This window comes from Bemisia tabaci, chromosome 2 (genome assembly GCF_918797505.1).
Source record: "Bemisia tabaci chromosome 2, PGI_BMITA_v3".
NCBI classification, from domain to species: Eukaryota; Metazoa; Arthropoda; class Insecta; order Hemiptera; family Aleyrodidae; genus Bemisia; species Bemisia tabaci.
The window spans coordinates 21,065,411-21,091,899 of NC_092794.1; the positions used below are offsets into that span (position 1 = coordinate 21,065,411).

At 40.0% G+C, this 26,489-nt stretch overlaps 2 protein-coding genes and 1 non-coding gene across 5 annotated transcripts in view; 1 reads left to right on the forward strand and 2 right to left on the reverse strand.

Annotated features, from left to right (window-relative positions):
* LOC109043574 (uncharacterized) overlaps positions 1–16,364 on the reverse strand; it is a 43,174-nt gene extending 26,810 nt beyond the window's left edge. Inside the window, exon 1 of one of the 2 annotated variants that reach the window (XM_072296897.1) lies at positions 16,142–16,364. In XM_072296897.1, coding sequence (XP_072152998.1) covers positions 16,142–16,222 — 81 coding nt within the window. In that variant the 5' untranslated portion in view covers positions 16,223–16,364. The remainder of the gene's footprint in view (positions 1–16,141) is intronic. The other variant, XM_019060817.2, reaches the window with a different exon arrangement.
* The window catches only part of LOC109043576 (flavin reductase (NADPH)), a 32,752-nt gene that overhangs the window by 1,672 nt on the left and 4,591 nt on the right, over positions 1–26,489 (forward strand). Inside the window, exons 1-2 of one of the 2 annotated variants that reach the window (XM_019060820.2) lie at positions 3,694–3,832; positions 25,960–26,123. In XM_019060820.2, coding sequence (XP_018916365.1) covers positions 3,804–3,832; positions 25,960–26,123 — 193 coding nt within the window. In that variant the 5' untranslated portion in view covers positions 3,694–3,803. Of the gene's footprint in view, positions 1–3,693; positions 3,833–25,959; positions 26,124–26,489 lie in introns of those variants that run through there. The other variant, XM_019060822.2, reaches the window with a different exon arrangement.
* Positions 3,038–9,649, reverse strand: LOC109042795 (uncharacterized). Its single transcript, XR_011899260.1, has 2 exons — positions 5,777–9,649; positions 3,038–3,822 (listed from the first exon to the last, which is right to left on the reverse strand). It is a non-coding gene; the product is annotated as an uncharacterized protein (transcript).

Here is a 26,489-nt window from a genome sequence, read left to right on the forward strand (position 1 = left end):
GTCTTGAAATAATTTCATCTTAAACGGAAACCCCTACTCTGAAAGTCACGACTCTCCGTTTACCCTTTAAGGGGAGCCCGGGGTGGGGGAGGGGGAAGGCCTTGCTGCCACGAAATTTGGATTCCTTAGAGTCGATTGCCTAATTCGACCTCGCAGTCCCTGGCTTCATTCGATCTAAAATAACCGAGATAAAAGCCTGGTGCGGGTGGTCTGAAACACCCTGTATGTTCGTGTATACGATTTTCAATATACTTTGTGTTAGTTCAACTCACTTACCGAAATGTGATCGATCCTCACCGCGTCATGTTTTAGGTAGTCGTTTTGGTGATATCCTCTTCCTTCAAATTCACCCGAGAATTCCATCACGAATTCTATAACGCTCATCGCACTCTTCTTTTCCCTAAGTCGATTAATTCACTCTCAATTTCCATCATCTTTTCGCGACGAGAGCAGAACTACCCAAGTTAGAAGTGCAGGTTGCAATAAATTGATCATACTTAAATGGTGACATTCTTGCTCTTACATAGGAGTGTTGTGGGATGCTATCTATTCCATATTGAAAGGGCTCCACTTTGCTCAATTTTTTGCAATAAAGTCGAGATAAATTGAAGAAATTTTTGTTTTACGAATTGCCTACCTTTCTCACCCGTGAAACGCATTTTCTTGATCGTTCAAAATCTACATTTATCGATCAAATGGTGTAAAAACACTTTGTTCCACTGTGCTACGAAACTGATATTTACAGCCATCGCTTTACTATTTTAAGAGATACTATGTTAATATCAGCAATTTAAGCTGCACATGAGGTCACTGATGATACTTGGCACTCAGCAGAGTGTCGGTAAATTTCAGCCAGATAGTCCTCGTCTATTGAGTGACTACTTTGAATTCGCGTGACTCATAGTTCCTTAACGAGTTGCCCTGTAATCCGTGATGCTCCGGAGCTCTCTGGGCCGATTAGAACCTATTTATTTTTTGTATCCGTTTTTGATTAACCTGATTATAAACTGGAGTTTTTCATGTCATGGGCCTTTTTGATGTGCGTATACTTCAATTACTTTGAAAACACGATGATGGTGCTGATTTTAACGGAAACGAACTCCTAAAATCATACGAAGCTCTCAAAGAGGCTGGAATGGAGGAGATCGCGGATGCATTTTCGTCATAACGTCATTGCATTATTATTAAATCATTCCATGCATCCAGTTAAACTCTTAATCCTCAGATGAGGAGCGAATACATAAATAGGGTTGCCGTGATAGTAGCCTCGAAGTCCGTGCGTGAAAGAGCAACCGACGCACACTGGATTGAGTCAAGCAGAGAGGTCGGGCATGAAATTTTTGACTAAAACTGCAAATTTTGATATTTATTTCGCCACATTTAAAATTTCAAGGGGTGTTTCTAGAAGAAAATTTCACGAGGAAACCAGTGGAACTACTTCTTGAACCTCAAAAGTCTCTATGAACGGAGTTATAAGCTTTTAAACTTTCCAAATTTTGTCCGACCTCTCCTATTGACTTGATCCACTGTGCGACGGTGAAACTTCTAAACCACGTATCTCGGTTTGGGATGTTGAGGGTTTCCTGTCATACTTTATTTTTTAAATGGAAAACTACTCAACATCAAAATCTAGAAGCTTCCGTAGTGTTTCCTCTCTGTGTGAAGAAAATTCTGAAAAAACTTCAAGGAATGATGCTGACTTTTTCTCCTTTCAAAAAATAAAATAGGAGCCAAAATTTTGAAACATACCAAACGAGATACTTGGTATGGTAGTTTCACCATCATAATGTGTTTGCTCCATAGGTGTCTGTGCATAGAGTTTGGGTGTAGACGTGGTTCCATCTCGTAAAGGTTCAGTTACACGATCAAATTGAGCCATCAAACTGAAGCTCTGATTGGTGGAAAAAGACCTGAGTTGAGGATGCGACCAATGAGAGGCCCAATTTGATGGCTCAATTTGATCGTGTAACTTGGCCTTAGTGTAGGTGATCTCCTCCGTCGCGGCCTCAAATTTGAAAGCTTTTCTTTTAAGTTTGGGCGATGGTTTCGAAAAAAATCAGTGGTCCCTTCGTGTTTCCCGCAAAATTTTAAATGGGATAGTAAAACAATTAAATCGTGAATTTCCCCTGCATTCTAGAGCTCTGTTCAGCCGAATTTATCTGATTTTTGTATTCTTTATGATGGGCCACTCAATGCCAAACCAGCCAGAGATCACGCTCTACCGACTTAGAAATTGTTGAACATGTGAATAGGTATCTATTCATTTAGGTTTAAAAAGACTATCAATATTTTATATTAATATTTCCCAAAAAATTAAGCGTCGCAGCGTTGCCTTATGATTCCGATTTACGGGAAAAAATGCTGTCAAGCTGCACGTCCAGGCTGCCTGTCAGACGACCTGGCGAGCAGCTCGGCATGCCGCACAGTGGATCGAGTCACAAGGAGAAGTCGGACAAAATTTGGAATTTTTAAAGGCTTATAACTCAGTTTAAACTCAGTTTATACAAAATTTTGAGATTCTAGAAGTGGGTCTATCGGTTTCTTCCGGAACTATCTTTTAAAAGTGAAAATGTGACTATATAAACATCAAAATTTGCAGTTATGGTTAATCATTTCATGCCCGACCTCTCTAATTAACTCGATCCACGGTAATTACTGTTACCAAAATGGTAACAGTGTGTAAAATACACACTGATAATAGCATGACATCATACTGATATCGGTCCCACCAGGGTTGATGGCCTTGGCTACCCTTATCCCGATAAGGTATTACGAGCTGTATAGAACTAACCCCAAGTGAGGAGTGAGGAGGGAGATATTTCGGACAAACCAAGATAAAATGTTCTAATGTTGTGTGCGATTTTTTTTTTTTTGTTTTTGTTCATATTTTTTTAAACTTAAAGTAGTGTATTCAGTAAACAAGAAGTTTCTAATTTTAATTCTATCCTGAGTGTATTTTGTCAAGAAATTTGATCAGACTAGGCGTGTGAAGTACCTATGCAGGTACGCATTTCAGGAGAAAGTAAGTAGACATATGTACGATATTCTATTCTTCAGAATATTTATTGATCTGACAGTAATAAAATGATTTTTACACCAAGCTCTGAAGAACTTCAAACAGATAATAAATAATGATAATAAATAAATAAATAAGATAAATTATCAAAAATTATGAAAAATATTTACATTCTCTTTTTATTCACAGGAGGAGCGAACGATGAAACTAAGCAAGTGTTCTAGATGAAACTGGTCGAGTTTTTTTTTTTTTTTTTTTTTTTTTTTTTTTTTTTTTTTTTTTCAGTGTCTACACAAAGAATTTGCAATTTGCGTAGGTAATAAAAATAAAGAAGTGATTTTTTAAATGAGAAGCTACTAGCACTCAATATTGCTAAGGGTTACAATAAATTAACCGAAAACAGATCTTTAAGTTTTCTTTGGGAAACAACAGAAGTCGCAAAATCTTAGCAGCTAGTAGTTCCTTGTTGCAGGATGCACACATTTTTCATAGTGACCTAATTTTTTCGCTCGATTTGATTATCGTGTTATTTCGTTTTTAGTGTTCTCATATGTATGCCGCGATGATGCTGTTTTCCATGAAGGCTATGGTGAGGTGCGGTAGGTGGTCGTCTAGTAGTAGCGTCTGTAGGTGCTAACGGTGACAGGGAATGAGTACATTTCGACGGGCGTGTAGGATGGGACTCGAATGATTCTAGTAGTGCGGGTCACGGTTGGAGACCGGCGTCCGTACACTGTGTAGGGCAACGGCACCTGGCTAGGTCGCGGCACGAAGGGCACCTTCTCCCATGGAACCTCGTATCTCCTCTGTAACCAGGTAAAAAAAGTACGCCATCTTAGTTAAAAAATAATAAATAAAGCTCATACCTACGAGTGCTTAAAGCGCCCCCATCAGTTACCGTTGCCCTATATATCTAAGCGTGAAGCTTAAGCACTATTGCAATTGGACTACATTTTGCAATTTGGAACTATAAAGTCTAGCCCGGTTTAAAAACAACGTATGTGCCATTAATTTCCCTATGCACATAAGTGTTTTTCCAGAGGAGCCAGAATTTATAGTTCAAAATTGCAAAATGAAGTCCAATTGAATCGGTCAGTTACAAAAGGGCTCAAGCGCCAGATATAAAAATACGAAAGAAACAGTAGAAACTGTATGAACCAACCCGTTTTAAACTTCAGATTGAGTAATAATGTGATTAATCAATTCATCGCTTTAATATTTTACAGCTCTGAGATTTATTAAGGGTCAATTAAAACGGTTATTACCATTTTTCTCTAATTCTCATTTTTGGCGCTTGAGCCCTTTTGTAACTGACCGATTCAATTGCACTATTTTTGAAAGCCTGTTAATTAAGTCCTTTCCTAAGTAGCATTTTTCCACGGGAAAATTGCGATATTGCGAAATTAAGTTGCGCTTTTTTTGGCGATAAAATCGTTGGGATCATCAGCATTTAAGCGATTACTGAAATCGGAATTTCATCTCTATTTTTGACGATTTTTGTTCGATAATATTCCGACGAATCGCCGTCGATAAAATCGCGATTTTGTTGCAAATTCATGGGACGAAATCGCAATTGTTTATCCGATAATATTGCAATAAATTCACGTCGCCAAACTCGCGATATATCTCCATCACTGCCCCTTAAGTTCATGGTCATCATGCTCAGTCGAAGACGTTACCAACTGAGTAATGATAGAGTGTTGTCGATTTTTCCAACGGCGTAAAACTTCTGTCTTAAACTAGAGTTCTCATTATGGAGGGGGGGGGGGTGTCATTCGAGTACGATATTCTCCCATAGAGTAATTGAGTAGATGAGTAATGAGTAATGAATGGAATAATGAGTGCAAACGTGATTCGGCATGAGTATGAAACAAACGAGGAGCTCCAATACGTGGGACGTGGGGCACAGAACCACTCAATAGTTGCAGTGGAGTATTCAAGTAAAATTCAGGGATGTAAAAAGTCGCCTCTAATTTTTCAACTTAGGCCTTCCATTGTTATAACCTTTTTCCCCTCTAAAGTCATGACCTTTTGGGTGCCCTCTATGCACCTAAAAACTGTCGCGATTCTACGAAAAATGGTACGCGATTTTGCACGATTATTCAAAGGACACTGTATTCCACCTCGACTTCACGAAAAATACGCAATTTGTATGCTAATGCGGAGCGGATATTTGGGTTAAAAGGGGTATTTTGGTTCTTGGGCACACGGGTTAAAAATGAAAGGAGACCCGTATAATTTAATCATGATTTTACTTGACTCGTAAAAATCATTAAAAATACACTCATATCGCGATTAGTGCGCGGACTACCAAGAACCGTTTCCTTCTCTTGCCGACACTCCCAAGATAAGTGGTAGGTTTTTTTTTCTTAATTCTGTTCTAATGAGAACTCTACCTTTGTCCTTAATTTTAGCCTATAGCTGTATGGGTACACTGCGACCATAGGCAGTTCTACACGAGTCCACGTGAACCCATAAACATAGAAAACCGCGATGAATAATCGTGAAATTGTCTCCCAAATATTACGATATTCAAGGTTAAAATATGTCAAAGTAGCGTCCGTGAGAGATTCAGTTTTCAAAATTTTCCGGAGAAGGTCCCCCGGACCCCCCTCTTATTGGGGGGTGTCTCCTCAGGCCCCCCACACATGCGCCAACAAAATGGCTCCAAGTCTCACGCCACTCGCAAGCACAGAGGTTCAGAACCGGATATGACCGCAACAAGACGTGCATAAACCGGTTCAAAATGTTGTTACTTACTCTTCTTCATCTAAAGACCAATCTTTGTATTTATCCAGGACGGATTTCCTGGGGGGAGGGGGAGCTTCGTCCGACTCCTCAGACCATTCTCGATAACTGTCACGTCGATTCTCGAACCGGTCGCGGTATTTCTCTAGACGGATATTTTAGGAGGGGGGAGATCTTGCACCGAATCGTCAGACTTTCCTCGATATCCTTCCATTTGACTACCGTTTCACAGCTTAGACCCTAATAGATTATAAATATACACTTGGGGTATCCGCACCGAACTAGCAGACCATAAGCACTCGCGCACCAAAATTGCTACAACCGAGTCGGAAACGGCGTTTTACTTCTTTTCGATTTTGGAAAACGAGATTTCTGTACGATCCACGCGAGGGATGCTAAGACGAAGACGGCGATGAGTTCAGGAACACGTTAGAGGAGCAAAAAGAAGGCGGTCACCGGGGACCGTGGATTTCACTTCCGGGGGGATTAGGGGAGGATTATTTCAACTACGTGACAGATTGACTCGCGGAGACTGATGCGTCAACGCAATCACGTTTCTATTCGCGGTGCCCCTGCCTTGGCTCTGCGATGATGAACGTCGAAGGCAATTGGGGCATGCATGTGAATCGCTGCATACCGCCCTAGTAAAGCGCACCGCAATGTTTTGCTCTTTCTGAAGTCGGTCGGATACGCGTAGAACATTTTTGGATTTCCATAACAGATAAATGGACAACGTTTTGCTGTAAGGAACTACTGTTATCGGTTCTTCTCAGAAACAGCGCACGTGCCATGAGATTCTCTGAGCAGTTAGGTGCTTTTATGGATGAGCCCGAAATAGTACTTCCGAATTGCAAGATGTAGCCCAAGTATACCTCGTGGAGTCAAGGCCCTTTGCTCTTGCCGAGAACTCAGAAGCATTCGCGGATCTAGCAAATTGGCAACATTGTTTTTCCCCATTTAAACCCATGGAAATGTATCGATTCTTGGAGGGGCCAGGTGCTCCGACAAGAATCGATTATTCAACATTGGTTTAAATGGAGGAAATCCAATGTTGCCAAATTGCTGGATCCGCCTCCACTCAGAAGCCGCGAGTCGCTTGCAAATCGCGAAAGTGCGACACCACGTATGTCCATTGCGGTGTTACAAAACCTCCGCTCCTAGTTTATTTTTTCGAAGAGGAAAAAATTAACTTTATAGCTTGAAAATACAGAAGATTCTACTAGCAGAGAAGAAAAATGAAGGAAGCGTTCAAGAAATTACGTTGACTACTTTGCTAAGGAAAAGATAGTGTATAGGTACAACGTCGCAAACGGCGATACGTCGTCTCCCTTTTAGCCGCAGATATATTAAATGGACGTATTTTTGCCAAACGGAACTATGTGCATTTAGACATGAGCCCTGAGACCCGTAAGAATACATGTATAACAGGGCTCACGTCATAATGCATATAGTTCCGATTGACAGAAATACGTCCAAATATGTAACGCAAGAGTTGCTTCCTGGCTCCGATTCCGGCAATGTTTTTTGGAATCATTCTCGCTAAAGTGACTTTTTTTTTTTTGTCGAAACTCATTTCAACCCATAAGTTCTAATCGGTCAAATAAGATATATATAATGCGGTTTGTTTGAGTAGATAGAGAATCTAAAATCCCGTCTTATCCCGGTTAAATTGTATCCGTCGTTGTCAAATTTAACCAAAAATTCTCACTTGTCGAGGTTTTGAAGGGGTAAAAATATTCTCATCTTGGAAAAAAACACGGTTCCTAAACAAACGTTTCCTTAGTTTTATACAAATTCTGAAAAAAATTAAAAAATTTCAAATTTTGTGAAATTTACTCTTCCTCCTTGAGATTTCACTCTTCATCTCTGTTCTTGAGAGTGGGAAGAAGTAAATAATGCTCTTCGAAACACCCCAACCGGCAACACTGCGGAGCGAGCGACGTAATAACCACGATCGCGGGTCAAATTGGGCTACAAAATTTTCTACTTTTATTTTCCTAGTTTTCAAGGGCCCGCTCCGGGGATTTTCCTTTTTTTTGGGAAGCCATGGCATCGCCGGGCCCCCTCACGGCGGCGTCGGCGGTCGTATTTATAGACGCCGAGTCTCATCTTTCCGGGCCTGTCACGAACAGTTCGCACTTTTTGGACTCAGGTTTAGCTGGTGATTGCTTCCGTCAATGTTTCCACCGGGGATGACGGACACTTAGAGTGAAACTGTTATAGAGAGACGGAATGTGAAATTTCATGTTTTGGAATTTTCAAAATTTCAAAGGTCACACCAACTCAAAATTTGAAATTTGTTAATATTTTTCACAAATATATTAAACCTCCAAGAGCTTTTTTTTTTTTTTTTTTTTTTTTTTTTTTTTTTTTTTTTTTTTTTTGGGTGAGGGTGTGAGTGTGTGTCGCATCAGGTGGTTTTAAAATGTCAAAGGGTAGATCCGTAGAAACATTTTGTCGAACAACAAAACTGCACCAGAGAAATTTGGAAGAAATTTTGAAGAGCTTCGTGAAACTAGAAAAATTACTAACGAATGTCACATTTCCTGTGTTGTTTTGTTGACTTTAAGAGCGTTGTGTGACGATATTTGGACCGCGTTCAGCAGAAATAAACAAGCCACACCAGCTATCGCCAATTTCAACTGGGTAATTTAATTTTTTACAAGAAAACGTCTGTGCAAATTTCTGTGAAAATTGTAAGGCATTTGCTTCCTACTATGTAGAAAATTCACTGAAATCTGCACAAGAATCCGCACAACTGTTTTCATGTAAAAAATCGAATTTGCCCAATTAATTTGGCAATAGCTGATGTGGCTTGGTTCCTCTCTGCTTATTAACGCGGTCCATTTCTGCTGATGCGGCAGTATGTGTCAAGTACACTGATGAGCTTCCATGCACGAAGGGTTGTGAGGAGGGGTTGCGCAAGGCGGAGAATAGAGAGAAATTAGGCCCCAATTACATAACCCACAAACCGGCCGCAAACATCCGCACTTTTTGACTCTGGTGTAAATACGTATTTGTGCCGCTATGAGGTAGTTATTATAGTTAAAAAGCCGCAAATCAGGGCACGGAAACATTTTGGTTTGAAAAAATAACTGACGGAAAAAAACGGCGTGAGACGCGAGGGGGTGACAAAATCAAATCGAGGTATTGTTGTTATTAGGCGTCTCTTAGCCTCAAATGTACCAATAAAAATTTCAATATCAATTCTGATAACTTTCAAAGTTTATAGGGTGCGCTAACATCGTATAAACTTGTGTACGGATTACATGGATAGTCCAGGTTATAAAATCTGTTTAAATTCCTGAATTCGCTTTAATTAAAAAAAGTAAGAGTAAGTGAAAGTAAGACAATTCTTAGGAGGCAGCATGGGGTCGTGGAAAAAGGGGGGGGGATGGCTTTTCTTTTTAAATGTTATGAATCTCAGGAACAGAATATCTGACGGGTATTTTGCGGATTTCTAAATATCCTCAATTTTCAAGGTGGAATATCATCAGGGATATCCGAGGTATATTCGTGGGTATTGTGAGAATATTCTGAGCTTATTCTCACAGTATACTCCATTTTACGATGAATACATCCCTAGGTATAATGCCTCTGATATTCCTTTGTTGTCCGATTCAGAGACAGAAATAATATTGCTGATTTAATATATCATGTAAGACTATCCCGCGTATTTCTCGCGTAAATGCTCGCTTTTTCACACGCGGAAAGCAAGCGAGCAACTATTCGAACTCCGGAGTGAGTATATGGTATCACGCGAAATTGAAGGAGAATCTTAACTTTTCGCTTATTTTCATATGTATGTTAGTCACAAATTGCGGCAATATGAGGGAATACGATTAGAGCATCAGTTACCATGAATAACTTAAAATTCTTATGAAAAAAAAAAAATAATCTCAGTCGCCGGAAAAATATGCCATAAAAAAACAAACTCATAACAACAACTCCTTCCATGCTTCCAAAATAACTTCTATTTGTGGTGCGTGGCCAACCCAATACCTTACTTCGAAGTCCCTCAGTGTGTCATCCGAAGACAAACAGGAAACAAAATATCATCGCTGGCACATCACACCCTGTGACAAATCGTTGCTCCTCTGACGTGAGGGCGTATTTCTATTTCCATATGGGCCCCGGAAAGCAAAGAGTTATACGGGGAGTAGGGCTCATGTGTAAATCGAAATACGCTCTGACGTCAGAGGGGCGACGATATGGCTCCATTTTCTCCATTACGTAATCAGCTTGAATAACCCTAGGTCTATAGCTCTGCCGTGATAGTGAAGAGAGCAGTAAGTGTCAACTTTTCGAATCGAGTTTCCTTCAAAATTCGTTTAATCTCTTTTAAATGAAATCACTGAAATAGCTAAAACAGCCAAATTCATCTGAATTGTATCAAAACGAGACATATGAGAAAGCCGTAAGTGCGCAAAAAATGACGTAGTTTCAGGCAAGACAGCAGTAAGTGACAATATTCCTCCAGAGAGCCAATGAAAACAGTGCTTTCAAGTAAAGTGCCGCCCTCTTCTGCCGAATTCTAACTTGAAAGTGTGTTTGTTGTGTGTCCAAAACGCAACCATATGAAAGCATGCAGAAGATAGCACTTATCGGCTGTCTTGCCTAACAATAGCCTAGCATGAAAATGAAAAATACCCTTTTTATGTACTTGAAATAAAGTCAGTCGATTTTTAAGCATCCAAACGATTTCTAGGAGTCTCTCGGACGATTAGTGGCAATTTGTCAAAGAACGGAGGCTTCTTTCAATACAATTTTCCGCCCATACGCTTCTAAGCCCGTTTTCTCAAGATTTCATGTTTGCACTTACTGCTCTCTTTCGCTATCCACGGCAGTCCTGTATAAATCGAAGGACGCCCTGCATGACGTCAGAGGGGCTATGATACGACGCCAGAGGCGGATCCAGCAATTTGGCAACTCTGGATTCCCCCGCTTAAACCTATTTTAAATAATCGATTCTATTCAGAGCACCTCGCCCATCCAAGAATCGATACACTTCCATAGGTTTATAATGGAAGTATTTCTGCCAAACGGAACTATGTACATTATGACGTCCGAGCCCTATTTTGCATATATTCTTATGGGTCTCAGGGGTCATGTCTTGATGCACATGGAGTGCCGTTGGGTAAAAACACGTCCAAATGGCGAAAAACAATGTTGCCAATTTGCTGGATCCGCCAATGTATGGCGCCCCTTTCTCCGTTACGTAATATGCTTGAATAACCCCGCGTCCATAGCTGCGTCGCGCTCACGGTTGGCGACAAAATTCTGAAGAGAAAACGGAAGAAATTTCAGTGAAAGCCGAAAGTGTGTCACGCGTTGTTATGAAGAGATCCACGCGAGCCTTGAAACTGTCTCAAGCCGTGGGAGTCAATTAAATCGTAAATAAAATTATTATTTAGATGAAGCGCTGAATGGGAAGGAAAGTCGATCTAAAATTAAAGCACCATTGACCTTCATTCAATGATCCCAAGTCTTGAGCCCTATACCGACTAAAATCATCAACCCACTCCTTTCCGTTTTTCGGATCGTTTTCGGAAGTTCCCGCGGTAAATATTTATCGCGTGGTTCGTCCGTTGCTCGTTCCTAAAATAAACTTATTTTGCCAAATGCATTCAGGAGTCATGCCTCGCGGATTAAATTCTCGTGTTTGAGTCTGTGAGAAATAGGTACCCCAGCGCAAGCTTTCAATATATTTGCGTACAGGGTGATCCAGGATTAAACGGCCGGCTGCAGGAGCGTGTTCTATGGGTCAAAATAAGACTTTTTTATTATATACAGTTTTTTTCCAAATGTGCCCCCAGTCGGAGATACGGCCTCCCAAAATTTCGGGGAGTAAATCGTTTTTCCTGAATTTTGGCAGAAAATTTGTAGTCTCCTGTAATTTTATGTCCTGAATTCCTAAATGATCTAAAAAAAATCGAACTCTCAATTTACAACAAAAAAGTCTTATTTTTACCCATAGAACACGCTCCTGCAGTCTGGCCGTTTAACCCTGGATTACCCTGTATATACCACGTTAGGCAGAAAGGAACCAAGCTACGTCGGCTATTGCCAATTTTGATCGGACATTTTAATTTTTTTCACGAAAAGTGTGGAGCGGATTCTTGTGCAAATTTCAGTGAATTTTCTGCTTTGTACGAAGCAAATTCCGTAAAATTTTCAAAGGAATCCGCACATACGTTCTCCTGTAAAAAATTAAATTGCACAGTTAAATTTGGCAGCTAAAGTGGCTTGGTTCCTTACTGCTAAACACGCAGTCCTTATCGGATAGGATAGCAGTCCCGAGGGACTCAAGGGATAATCTTGGAAGCAATAGATGCTACTCAAATGATCGCCATAGTGCATGATCTGCATGATCTTCAAGTAGAATAATGTGTTTTACGAGAGACCACCAGATAGGTCAAGAATTAAGAACATCACAAGACATATTTCTTCATTAAAAATTCATGCAAACACGTAGAACGTATTAAAAAGTTCCCAAACCAACTCGTAAATAAAAGTCTAGCACTGAGATGCACAAGTACCGCAAAGCAACGAAAATATTGAAATGATGTTGCTCCTTAATGCAATAAAATTGAAATTTATTTTACCAAAAATTGCAATATTTTTATATAATTTGGTCAATAAACGCCGATTTTAAAAGATCAATATAATGAGTTCTATGTAGAAGAAAGGTAGGCAATTGGCGATGCAGAAAATACAGCAACTTACATTTCAATCTTATTGCAATTCTCAATAAGAGAAACCCCTTCGATTGGCGAATAGACAACATAGGTACACAACACTCTGGCACGATAACAATTTTACATGTAACTGCGCAATAAATTGCAATCTGTGCTTCTTGGGTGATATATTCAGTTGCGCAACAACTCACCAGTGAAGTGTCATGAAATAATCTTATTTTGAGAAAAATTGTATGTTTTACATTTTATATTTTTATAAGTATTTTTCATAAAATATGTTTCATAAATGCTAAAGCAGCATCTCTTTTTTCGGCGTCCCATTGGATACGTGTGGGCTAATCCGTTTTAAAGCATTATTGCCTAATCGTATGAGATGGAGATGATTTTATTATACCCTCTGCGTGATATGAGTGCAATTGGAAAATGAAAATGTTCAAGGGTGAAAGAGTGCTTATGGCAATACAGGGGGATTAAACAGACGAGTTATGAAAAGGACCCAAACAACTCATTGTTCTTCGTTTGCTAGCCATTGTTCGCGATTTACAACCCCCGAATCCTTTTTACTCTCAGGCATTTGTTCCACCTGTGCGCCACGAATTTTTCTCTGGGTTTAAATTATTAATTTTAGTGATCGCATTGTCTATAGCTCGGCCATCAATGGAATGCGCAACGCTAAATTTGAGATTTTTCGACCCCTCTCCTCCCCGTAACGCTTTGATGACGTAGGTCCGTATACTTATCCTTAGCATGGTATAAACAAAATGGTACAACGCAACCATTGTACAACGCCCTTCTCTCTGAAGCGTTACGTATTTTATGAACAGCCCCAAAGCGCAAGTAAAATTAAATTTGAAACGATTCATTTGAACATGAAAGCGATCAGGCACTTATAAGAAAAAAGGCAAAGAAAACATATTGTATAGGTAGAAAAAAAGTCGTAATATTTTGGCGTACACAGGGATTATGCATCCCTTTTTTCTCTATTTGAGATAATTTTGAATCCTAATAGAGCAAGGCGCAATTTATAGAATTTCATGGTATCGATTTTTCTGCTAATGGTGGAGCCCCAATGAGTCGCAGAAGGGATTGGCAAGTGCTGCCTACTCTGCTTGAGCAAGGGTCACTGGTATGTTGCTTGCGTGTGTAAGACTCTCGGTCCAATAGCTTTCATATCGCGCAGAAGGTAGTAAAAGAGGTGATTTATTTTTATCGAATAATTTAGCGTTTGTTACTGTAAAAAGTTACTGATTTGTGAGTGCTCATTGAAAACAAAATTAATTTCCGTCAACCCGTATGGCCAAAGCACGATGTAGGAACGCTGACCCAACATTGGAAAAAGTCTGAAGACGTACTTAGTTGGCAACACAGTTTTTTCTCAATTTAAATGTAGTGAAACAATCGATTCTTTGTGAGGCAGCTTGCTTCACCTAAAATCGATATTTTTAATGGATTTAAATGGAGCATTAACAGTGTTGCCAACTTGCTGGAATCGCCACTGCTGTATATAAAGTTTATTTTTGACCGTGAGCGGAAACAGTTTTTGCTAACTTTCACAGGAACGTTATAGATCGCTCTAGCAACGGTTTTGTAACATTTTAAATTTATGTTTCCCTACATCGTAGAGGACTCGTCACTATACCATGCTGGTAACATTCGTAATTTTCTAGTATAATGTGTGTATAATTACAATGTATAGCAGACAAAAACAAAAATTCCTCTCTGATAACTTAGGTGCTTCACCAATAAAAGGCAATCGTTTTATCTGTAGACCAAGTTGCGTAATTTAAAGGGCTTAAAAAAGTCATTTATCCCGTAAAAAATACAGAAGATTTAGCTTCAAATGTCATGTGCATCTACAGAAGGATACTTGAAATTGGATCTAGGAATCAGTGCAGGTTTGAGAAAAAGCTCTTGAGGGGTAGGAAAATAACGAAGGGTGGAAGTGGAAGGAATGAAAAGAATGGATGTAAAAGGATAAACTTAGAAGAAAAATTAAAATGGCTTCCTATATTGACGCCCAAATCATAAGCCCGGAGTGGCGCGACCCTTTCAGGGCGAGCGCACACACCCACACAAAGCTGTGCCGAACTTCGTGAAAAAAGTCGTGAAATCGAAAAACTTTTTTGGTGTATAAAATAAGGAATTGATGCACTTAAAACATCACAGAAATGTGCGTTACAAGTGATGAGTTACCATCTGAGATTTTTCCTTTACTACCCCTCAGCCTTTCCTCCGTAGAAACGGGAGGGGGGGGGGGGGTAAGCTCTCCATTCGTTTCCCCAAAACATGATCAAGTATCACATCAAATGCCAGATCTGAATCAATAGTAATTTTTTTTTTACTTTTTTTAAAACTTTTATTCAAACTTTTTTTTTTTTTAAAATATTGTTTGATTAAACAGCTTTCAGCATCCAATTAAGAATAACTTAAGAAATCCCTTAAAACTTTCCATCACTCGAAATAGGGGGTTTTCAGAGAAAACGTACAGAGGCAAAAGATATCCTCTCTATTCTAATAAAATAATTATTATTGTAAAATTCCAATCTAAAAATTTTGAGAAACAGGCACGTGACGGGCTTCCCCTGAATAGAAACCCATAAGGAACTGAAACTGAAAAAATTTTCATCAGTTTTCGGGGTCAAATGAAATGATGAGGGTTTCAAAGCTGTTTATTTTGAACCGCTTTAGAGAGAAAGATAGCGGATCAACTAGGCAGTCCAATTGAAACCTAATAAACAAAGACTGAAATTGCAAGAAATCTACTGGAAACATTGAAAACATTTAAGAACAAGTATTCCCGTTCTGTAAAATTGTTGTTTATCTTTAATTGTTTTAAGCTCATGTTTTTAGCGGCCATACAAGGCGGAGATGACCGTTGAAACCTCTTGCCTGATGTTTTCACTGTTTATTACGGTCTGTTCACCTCAAGTTTTAGGGAAGCAAAAATAATAATTTAAAAAAAAAAAACAAACAAACAAACAAACAAAAAAAACAAAAACAAAAACAAAACAGAACAAACCACTAAAGAAATAGAATAGGATCGATTGAAGTTTAGTGAAATCGTAATCAGTGGTGGCGCTTGTATTGGGCGAGAGGAGGGGCGCCGTTCCATAAGTTCTAAGAATTTTTTTTAAACAGAGGTGATTTTACCGAGAAAACAACCGAGTACTTCGTTCTTTAAGTGAACCTAATTTACAAACATATTTGCTGTAGAGGACCATCTCGGCTGAGGACAATCTCCAACCCCCCCCCCCCCCCATTCTTTTCCCCAAAAGCCACTGATTGCAATCCAGGATACCTTCACGTTTTAACGTCTGCACGTCTGCACGTCTTTCGACCTCATCCTTCGAGATTCATCATAGGTGTAGTGCAAGGATTATCTTCAGGCATGTTCTAATCTTTATTTATAATAGAAAAATAATTGAGACCATACTGCATTACGGCCATCAAGGAATTTCAGTTTTGGAAACTATCCTGATTACATCGTAGACACTGAATGAAATAAAGGGGGGGAGGGGGCAGGGTGAGGCTGAGACTCAACGCGCTCCATATGTATAGCACTGTGGTCGAGATTGAATCTTGAAATACGTGAAACTTTAAAACTTCCATCACATAGGTATAATGGCATCGTTCTGTCCGATTCAAATGTATTGACAATTCACATTCTATAAATGCTTACCGTAATTGAGTACGAAGAGATGGTTGGGCTGGGTCGGGTGTAGGGCCTGCGGGTTGTGTAAAAGTCGGATTCGTAAACCATGTTGGATCGAGTTTTTTTTTCTCACAGAGCGTGCACAACTTTCGTTTATCAAAAATATGTAAAGGAACTGAAGCTCACTGCGCCTTGCCAGCTATTTTAAGTCCGCGTAGACCTCCCCCACCCAACACCACGTTTACGCTCATCTCCCAGTTTTTCCGCTGACTCATGCTTTTGAACAATTTCTATTTTTATGTTAACAATAATTATCGAAACTGTGCTCTCCAATTTTCTCCGATGTTATGCGTAGCGCGGGGTTCTATTTTCGTTCAATGAAACTTTTGTCAGCTTTCGTCGGTCATGCGGTCATGGGCACTCAAATTTTCGAACCCCCAAGGAGAGGACGGGGGCTGCGATCAATGCAGCTCCCTCAACACATCGTACTATGGTCAAGAGGGCGTTTGATAAATGAAATACGGAGAATCAAGATATTTTTCAGATAAGAAGGGAAACTTTGAAAAAGAAACCGTAGTGCCAATAAAAATGTATTTTTTAAATATTTTCACGATTGCTCGGAGAAGTACTTACCGTACGAATAACAGTCGTAGCATGAGCAACATTTTAAAAGTGTCGAATCAAAGGGGATTTGTGACGGTTTTTGGTCCACAACACATAATTGGACCACATTTTGCAATTTGGAACTATAAATTCTAGCCCAGTTTAAAAACAACGTATGTGCCATTAGTTTCCCTATTCACATAACTGTTTTTCCAGAAGAGCCAGAATTTATAGTTCCAAATTGCAAAATGCAGTCCAATTAATGGATGTAGTTTCAAGACGAAGCGTTGTATTCAAATTTTTTACCTTCTGTTTAAGGATGAAAATCGTAGGATTGGAATGCAATTCATAAACTTAAACCCTCAATATTGGCATATAAAGGACCTTCGCAACTTATTTTTTACATATTTACCTATAGAATGGCACCGGTCGAAAACTAAAACTATAATATCTTCACCCAATCTGATAAAAAGTGCTTACCTGAAAGAAGTCTCTGGAAAATGTCTCTGAAATTAAAAAATACCTTTTTTTGCCTTGGACGATTAGTCTGGTCCAGCAATTTGACGGATCGCCCGTTTGGTTTGACCGTACAGGCACCCGCCCTTAGGAATTACAAAATTTGATCACCAACACAACCTTTTAGACACTTTCTTGTTACAGTTACGACCAATTCCATTTGTTTTTAAATAATCATGTACGCTCGTTATTATTTTCAATATTTCAGTTAGGCACTCAAGACTTCCCCTCGACCTTAAGTAGCTTTCGTAATACTTGAACGGCCCCCAAATCTAGTTCCTAACTTTTTAAAAGGGTTCATCATGCACCTCAGTGGCGAGGCGTGAATGATCGATTATCGATATTTCCCCATTTGAGCTATGATGAAGAATCGATTATCATGGTGTTTTTTGCAAACACCCTGTTTATCGATCCTATTCCATAGAGTTAAATGGCAGATCAATCGATATATCGCAAAGCACGCCACGCCACTGATGCATCTGGTTACGTTTATCAGTCGCATCATGAGAACTGTTAGAAATCTGGTTCTGGTTGCTATAATCCTGGAGTGCACGTGTAATCAGGAATCCAGCAATCACCACTATCATTATGTGTTATCCAGGTGGACTCCGCAAAGAAGAAGAAAGAGAATTGATACACGATATCTTCCCCATTCAAGCAAAAGTTAAAACTGTCCTTTAAACATTGCATTAATCTGTGTTCGTTGATAGAAAAACTGGGACCAGCCATTCTCACATTCGTAAGTAGTCCAAGTGCACCGTGGGTCAGGTCAGGTCAGGGTTGCACATAAAGCTGAATCGAAAATATGAAACATTGGACATTTTTGTGAAATATTTTATGACACTTTACAAAGCTGTGAGAAGTATAAAACATATTGTCAGGGGCTAGGTGTGCAACATGCACTAAAAAAACACCAAAAATCAAACACCACCCACCTTTCATCTTCATCTAATCTTACAATTAATTTCTAAAAATATTTTCCAATATCCTCTATATTTCTCTGAATGAAATATTTCACATGAAACCTCAAGATTTTATTTTCCATGAAAAATTGCAACCCTACCGTGGGTGGCTGAAACTTTTGCGCGACCGCGTCACTCTTATGAGTGGTGTTGAACAAATAATTACACAAGACCGCATTTGCAGGCTTTTTCCGCCCGCTGAACCGCCGTTCTACGTAGATTACATATATGTACATACAATGCTCTGAAATGCTACTCTTTGCTAGGAAATGCGGCACCAAAGCAGAAACGACCTACATCGAAATTCCATCGCTTGTAATTAAAAACGAATTACATTTAATTGTTTCTCCCTTTTGTTTTTCTCTTTACGCGCGTCTGTTTCCATTTTGGCCCAAGCCACTTAATTTTATATTATTTCACTCATTACCTCCTCGGTTAAATTTGACTGAAATGTGGTGTAAGTAAATTATACATCACACTGTTGCAGACATTTTCCTACCCATTCATTCCAGCCGTGCGGGCTAAATGCAGTGTATTACAAACTTGCTCTGAAATATATTTCTATTAAAAAAATTGACACTCCAAGAAAATTTCAAGGAAAAAAGTCAAAGCGTTTACTTACAGGCTTAGTAATTTTAAGCTTCAAAGGTGCTCCCTCCCCCTGAAATACGCGAACACCAGCGTTTCAGCGTTTACTGAAATTTTTAAAGTGTTCCTCAGGAATTTAAACTGGCTCGTTTTTCCTTTCAACGGTATCCAAAAGCGCGCAAAAGTCTAAAAGATTGCAAAATCCTAGAACTGAAAAGTGGATAGCCCAAAAGCGCAAAGGCAGAGCATATTGAGACTTATTCAAAATTGCAAATACCTCAATAAAGTCACATTTGAGAGGGAGAAGCAACAAATACACGATTTTTTCAACGCTTCAGCGCTTCACCTAGGTTTTTCGCGCGACATTTTAGGCCGGTTTAGTAATTACTTGGTCATTGATTCGTTTTTTACGAACCCGGTCTGCTGGTGCTCCGATTCGATGACTCTCAAAGGTGCCAGACTGTGTGAAAAACCCTGGATATTTTACGTTTCGTTGAATGAGGAAGTGTGCTGAATTTTCAGCACAATCTGGCAACAGTGGCCATTCTGTTCTCTGCAGCAACCAGTAAAGTAAGACATAATAGGTTTTTCCTATAAGCTTTGGGCTCTACCTCACCGGATTTTGAGTTTACCACCAGTGGCGTGGCGTGCTTTGCGATCTATCGATATTTCCCCATTTGAAGCTGTGGTAAATAATCGATTATTAAGGTGTGCGCTGCGAACATCCTGTTCATCGATACTTTTCCGTAGGTTTAAATGACCAATCAATCGATATACCGCAAAGCACGCCACGCCACTGTTTATACCACGTATAGGTTGATGTACATTGCTGACTTGACTGTTTCTAATTCTTCCGCAAAAAGTAGCATGTTGGGACACGCGCGCGAAAATTCTTTCTTGACGCGTCCATGAAAAGACAGCCACATTCGTCGTTCACAGGTCAGTAAGTGTCAGGGCCGCAGCCTGTATTGCAAGAGGGAAACATCAGAGCATTATATAATTTTCAAAAACTCATTTACTAGACTTTATTGTAATACAGTTTCGTCAGTGAACGAGAAAATCATCCACGTGATCTCGGCTTGCGATGTTGCAGATTCTCCGTCGCAATCCAGTTTTTTGAAAGAGGAACGGTCTCCATTCCTGTTAAAAAATCATTGCAATTCATCAGACTTGTTTTTTAAACATTTTGCTCTTAAACATCAAAAGTATTTTTCCAAACGGAAAAAAACCCAGACAAAGGGCAACTTGTTGAAGTGACGTTGAAAGAAACTCTACGAATCATGCTTGGATACGTAAATTTTTCAGCACGGTTTTGAGAACCGGCAACATAGTATCACATTTAAGCAATCAATGTTTTTCCGGAAAATTGACAATGTCTGGATAAAAGTCAGTAAAAGTTCACTTCGTCGCCATAGTTGCCAATGCTAGGAGTAAGTTAAGGTACAAAACGAGCAAAGCTCCCTCAATTAGTATCGTATGTGACGAACACTGAACGATTTTCATTACAGCGCCTGGATGCGCAACTATTCGGGCCCCACGGATGTCCGTGTTGCATACGCATACGGAGTGAAGGTGTTTTAACTCTCCAGGCGGCAGGCACTCACCGCACCGGGCCCCGCCTCATCCGCGGCGCGGCGCACGGTGGATCGAGTCAATATGAGAGGTCGGACAAAAATTGAAAACTTTAAAAGCTAACAACTCCATTCATACAAAACTTTGAGGTCTTACAAGTGGTTTCCTCGGTTTTGTCGCGAAATTTTCTTTCAGCAACGTCCCTTAAAATTTGAAATTGGACGATTTAAACATCAAAATTTGCAGTTTAAGTTACAAATTTCATGTCCGACCTCTCCAATTGACTCGATCCACTGTGCGGCGCGGCGCGCGGCGGCAGACTATGTACTGCATGAGAATGGGCAAAGCGCCTTCAATTTTTCGTTTTTCGACGGTGGGACTTCCGAACTACGTATATCGGTTTGCTACGTTGCCGATTTCCTATCATACCTTATTTTTTAAATTGACAATGGAGATGTTGCATGTGTGAGGAATTTGCGATTTGACGATTGATTTCTACGTAAAAGTTCGCGAGAGACACGAAGGTCCCATTGATTTTTGCTGAAATCAACTCCCAAGCTCAAAAAAAGCTCTCAAAGTTGAGGGCGTAATAGAGGGAATATCCTCACGCTATCCTGACAGTCCACTTTCTACATCAAGACAGTCTCTCTATGCAAAGATGGGGAGAAAATACTTTGACAGGGCTGTCACTTTATTCGGGGACTCTAAAACTGAAAACACGGCAACCCTGCTAATGCATTTGCTCCCTATCTTTAGAGTCCCCTTGTACTCTTTACATGGAGAGTTTGTCTTGATGTAGAGGTGGAATCTCAGGATAGCGTGGGACATCCCCTCCATTACGCCCTCAACTTTGAGAGCGTTTTTTGAACTTGGGAGTTGATTTCAGAGTAAATCAGTGGGACCATCGTGTTTCTCGCGAACTTTTACATAAAAATCAATAGTCAAATCGCAAATTCCTCACACATGCAACATCTTCATTAACCGATGACAATGTTTTGAAACTTTTATGATTCTTCTTCTCTCTGCGGAGAATAGTCTGTGCAAACCTATAGTAATGTTGATTTGTGCTCCTTCAAAAAAATAAAATGGGAGCGGAGATTTTGAAACACATCGTGTTGAACATCGTCGTTATACTACAAAGACATCTCTTGGTTGCAAATAGTTGTTCTATTATGGTTACTCGTCAAGCTCAAAAAAAGTGGTCGAACTGGCATGCGATATTCGCATCTTTTAGGTCAAAAATCTCGGCAGATTTTGAATTTTCAGCCAAAAAAAGGACGATAGCCCCTGCCCATGATGAGCCTAAAGAATCCTTTCAACTCAAAAATCGGAAAAATTCAGAGAAATGAAAGCAGAATAGTGTTTGGAAAAAAACCTTGCGTTCGATACAGCTATCGATTTCTGTATCGAATGCGAGGTTTTTTTCTAAACACTGTTCTGCTTTCGTTTCTCTTAATTTTTCCGATTTTTGGGTTTAGAATGATTGTTGAGGCTCATGCGCAGAGAGGCTATCGTCCTTATTTGGGCTGAAAATTTAAAACCTGCCATGATTTTTTACTTAAAAGATGCGATATATCGCATGCCAGTTCGACCACGTCACTTGAGCTTGACGAATCACCTTAATCATGCTTAGCATATGATATCAAAACTGAAGCATGCTAGGTACTCACATCCTACGCGCCTGCGTGCAACTATCCGTGCCGATGAGTACAAACGAAAAATTGAACACGCTCGGTCTTCTTGGAATCTCACATCACTGCCCTACTCGCCGCGCCGCAAGTATAATCAGTGAGCTCCGAGAGTGTCAAAACGCCTTCAATCTCGTGCGTATGCAACACAGACATCCTTGAAGATCAAATAGTTGCATCCGGGCGCTTCGATGTAATTCGTTTACCGCACATACATACAACATGCTGCATACTGCCCGCGCTGCATACTACATGATAACTTTCTGTGTGTTGTTTCAGCCTCGTCCTCGCTGTTTCCTGTCTATTTTTGTTCTCCTTAATAACTATGGGAGCTTTGCTGTTTCTGTTACACTTTAATTAAATTCAAGAATTGCCTATTGTGCCGATTACGTAAACTATCACCGATTTTTATCGTGACATGGTCAATTTCCAAATAATTCTAATTAGGTTGTTTTAGGACATCGAAGCGTCGCCCTCCTGCAAGTTATGACGGTTGTGGCTTCTATTCTTACTGACTTTAGCGCGATGAATGTGGCAAAGTTTTTTCATGGACAATGGACACTTCAAGAATAAATTTTCGAGCTTACATATCCAAACAGGTTTTTTTTTGCGGAAGAGTTAAAGAAAAAAAAGTCCAGTCAGCAACCTAAGGCGTTGAAAATAACTCACTTAAATGTAGCTTCTTAAGTTTCCCTCCATTCAGGCACTATGTCGAGTATCCTTTATGACCCTAAAATTCGGACTCGACCCTCATACGACATAAAAACGACAAAAAATAATTGATAATAATTTAATAAAATACGACAATTAATAATTTGAGCATAACTTGACGCGATTCTTACAAAAGCTACCTAGGGACCATCTGACTGCTAAAATGGGAATACCACTATTCGACCATGAGGGAGTTTTTGTTGCCTACACTAAAAATTGAAGGCAAATTGACATGGCGTGAATGTAATCTTTTTCTCGTTTGGTGAAGAGCTATTTTTTACCGTGTCCCGAGTAAGCGTGCCATTTCACGATTTCTTTCTTTCTTATTTTCCTACTTTCTCTTTTCTTAATCTTCTTCCCCTTCTTTCACTTTCCTTCCCTTTTTCGCATTTCCTCATCTTCTTCTTCTTCTCTCTCTCCCTATACTTCTTACTCCTTTCCTCTGCTTCCCTATTTTCTCCTTTTTACTTTTCTTTTCATCTTTTCCCCCTTTTCTTCATCTCTGTCTTTTCTCTCTCCTCTCTCTATCTTCTTCCTTCTCTTTTCTTCCTCTGCTTCTCTCTTTCTTTTTCTCTTTTCTTTCTTTATTCTTCTCCTTTCTTTCTCATTCGTGTTTCTTTTTTCTCCTACCTTTGTTCTTTTTTCTTATTCTCCTTTCTTTTTTATTTTTCCTCTTCCTCCTCCTCTTTTATCTCCTTCCTTTTTTTCTTTTTCTTCCTCTTCTTCTTTCTCATTTCTTTTTTTATCTTCCCCCTCTTCTTGCTCATTTCTTTTTTTCTTTTTCATTCCTTTCTGTTTTCTCCTTTATTTTTTTCCTTTTTCTTCCTCCTCAGGGGCGTATATAGGAAATTTCTCTGGGGGGGGGGGGGGGGGCATGGGACCACCTCTCGTGTTGAAGAGCGCGGGGGGGGGGGTGAGGAATGGAGAATCCCGTTTTTCTGGGGGGGGGGGGGGCACGAGATTCCTGGGGGGGCCAGCCCCCCCCCCCCAGGACCCCCCTAGCTACGCCCATGTTAATACTTCGATTGTATCTCGCAAAAAGGAACCAAGAGCATTCCAGTGTCGCTACGATTGTGCAACTTTTTTTACCTTGCAAACATAAACTATCATCTAAACTAGTTTCACCTCTACTCCCAATGAACTATGAATCCAAGACGAAAATTACCGACGTAAAGTTTACTTTTTGCAAAGAATGTACCTAAGTTGCACAATCCCAGCAACACTGAAATGCACTTAGTTCCTTTTTGCAAAATGCAATCCAATTGGTTGTTGCTGCAAGAAAATAGTTTCCCACAACCTCCTATACAATGCTCCAGTGACCACATAAGTTGGCCCGAGCACAAGCTTTTCAGGAATAAAGCCTTTCCCCTTCCAGGTTTTTCACTTAATATCCGCCCGAGTTTCGCATATCATCCGTTTCTCCTCATCGCAGCTTTCATCAAATCGCAATTGCCCGGAAACTAGGACCGCACATCTTATCTGATAAAATCGTTCGCCCTTTAGACCAATTTTGAGGGATTAGGCTCGACTAGTCGATGAGTCAATTGTTATGGTCTAATTTCATCATGTGAACGCAGAAGAAAAACAGGGTAAAAAAAACACTAATACGTGATCAATTTTCAAGGACACCTCTGTAATTTCTCTTACAATTTTAAATCGATTAAAACGCGTAATATCCAAAATCTAAGCTCAGATTCAGATTTCTCGTGAAAAACTGATGCGATTTCATGTATCATTTGTTAGAATAGCGTGAAGGAAAGATGTTTAATAACGTATAAAAACACTAATGTGTGATCAATTTTCAAGGACAATTCTGTAATTTCTCTTACGATTTTAAATAGGTTAAAACGCGTAATATCCAAAATCTAAGCTCAGATTCGGATTCCTCGTGAAAAATTGATGAGAATTCATGTATCATATGTTAGAATAACGTGAAGGAAAAAGGTTTAACGACGCGTATAGATTCTGTCGTACCTCCCTTTTGAACTACGCCGCCGCCTGTCGCCCGAGTGAAACCGAACGGGGAGGCGCCACTAAGCGCCGGCTAAGCGTTCGGTTTCGTCCCGAGGAATTTCTCACGATAAATTCTTATTCTTCCTCCTCCGCTGACCCACTGAGCACTACCCATGTTGCCACGTTGCATTCATATGCTCGAATCAGTACGTCTGCGTTACGTCTCTTTCCTTCACGCTGTGCTCGGGTATGATAAATGAAATTGCATCGATTTTTAACGAGGAATCCGAATCTGACCTTCGATTTTGGGTATCACGCCTCTTAAGTCAAATTTTTTAAATTCAAAAGTCAGAAATGAAGGACATAGCCTAAAATGCCATTGCGGCTCCTGTTCGATGGATTTTTCTGAAATCCGGTGTCAGGGTATGATAAATGAAATCGCATCGATTTTTTACGAGAAATCCGAATCTGAGCTTCGATTTTGGGTATCACGCGTTTTAAATCAAAATTCAAAAAATTCCAAATTCGAAAATCCGAAATGACTAAAGTGGCTTAAAATGCTATCTCGGCTCCTGTTTGATGGAATTTTCTTAAAATAGATGTCAGAAGGTATTTTTCGACGGGAAACTCGAATTTTTAGTCAATTTTTTAAAATCCTCAAATCCAAGATGGCGGACGTGGGCTAAAATGCTATCTCGGTTTCTGTTTGTTCGATTCTTATGAAACGCGGTGTCACAGGGTATTTTTCAACGGGTAACTCGAATTTTTAGTCAATATTTAAAAATTCTCAAATCCAAGATGGCGGACGGGGCCTAAAATGCTATGTCGGCTCATGTTCGATGGATTTTTCTGCATCTCGGTGTCTGAGGGTCAGGGGCGTAGCTAGGAAATTTCTCTGGGGGGGGGGGGGGCATGGGACCACCTCTCGTGGTGAAGAGAGCGGGGGAGGGGGTTGAGGAATGGAGGATCCCGTTTTTCTAGGGGGGGGGGGGGGGCACGAGATTTCTGGGGGGGCCAGCCCCCCCCCCCCCCAGGACCCCCCTAGCTACGCCCATGTCATCTTTCTCATTTTTTTTCTTTTCCCTTCACTATTCATCCTCCTGCACGGGAAATATAATATTTTAAACTTTCCCGCGGTCCTCCCGGCTGAACCAATCAGAGGTGGATCCCTCTGTGGCCATAATTTCCGCATGAAGGCACTCACTCTAGCTTTTATTTGATCCATGCTCTTATCTACTCTTATCAATTACAGGATACTTCAAGCGATTAACTGGAATGAAGCTTGTTTTGTTTTGAACATTGTGTCACGTCATTCTGCCATCATTAGCTCCTTAATTTTTAGAATGAAGAAAATCGCAATTTTTGGTGCCAGCGGGATGACTGGGCTGGTTACCACTGAGTATGCGCTGAAACAAGGTCAGTAAAAAAAAATTAGTTGCATCGTGCTGTTGATTTCCTCATGGGAAACACTTATGCGTCTACATTTGGAATTTGCTTCGGCCGAATGTACCCTTTGATCTCTTTTCTTGGCATTAATCTTATTTCCATACGCTAACTTTGATTGAGTGTGAACTTATCACTACTTGCCCTTGTTGTTGGTACCGCACATTGACATTTCGATTCCACGAACTTACGAAGTAGGTAGATTATAACGAGTCCCAAACTATCTGGCTTGGATCATTTCGCAATACTTTAACCCTTAGGAGAGGAACTGTTTTGTACTATCTCAAAAATATATGTACCTTCAATTAGATGAAACCATTGGATTAACAGTAAAATTGA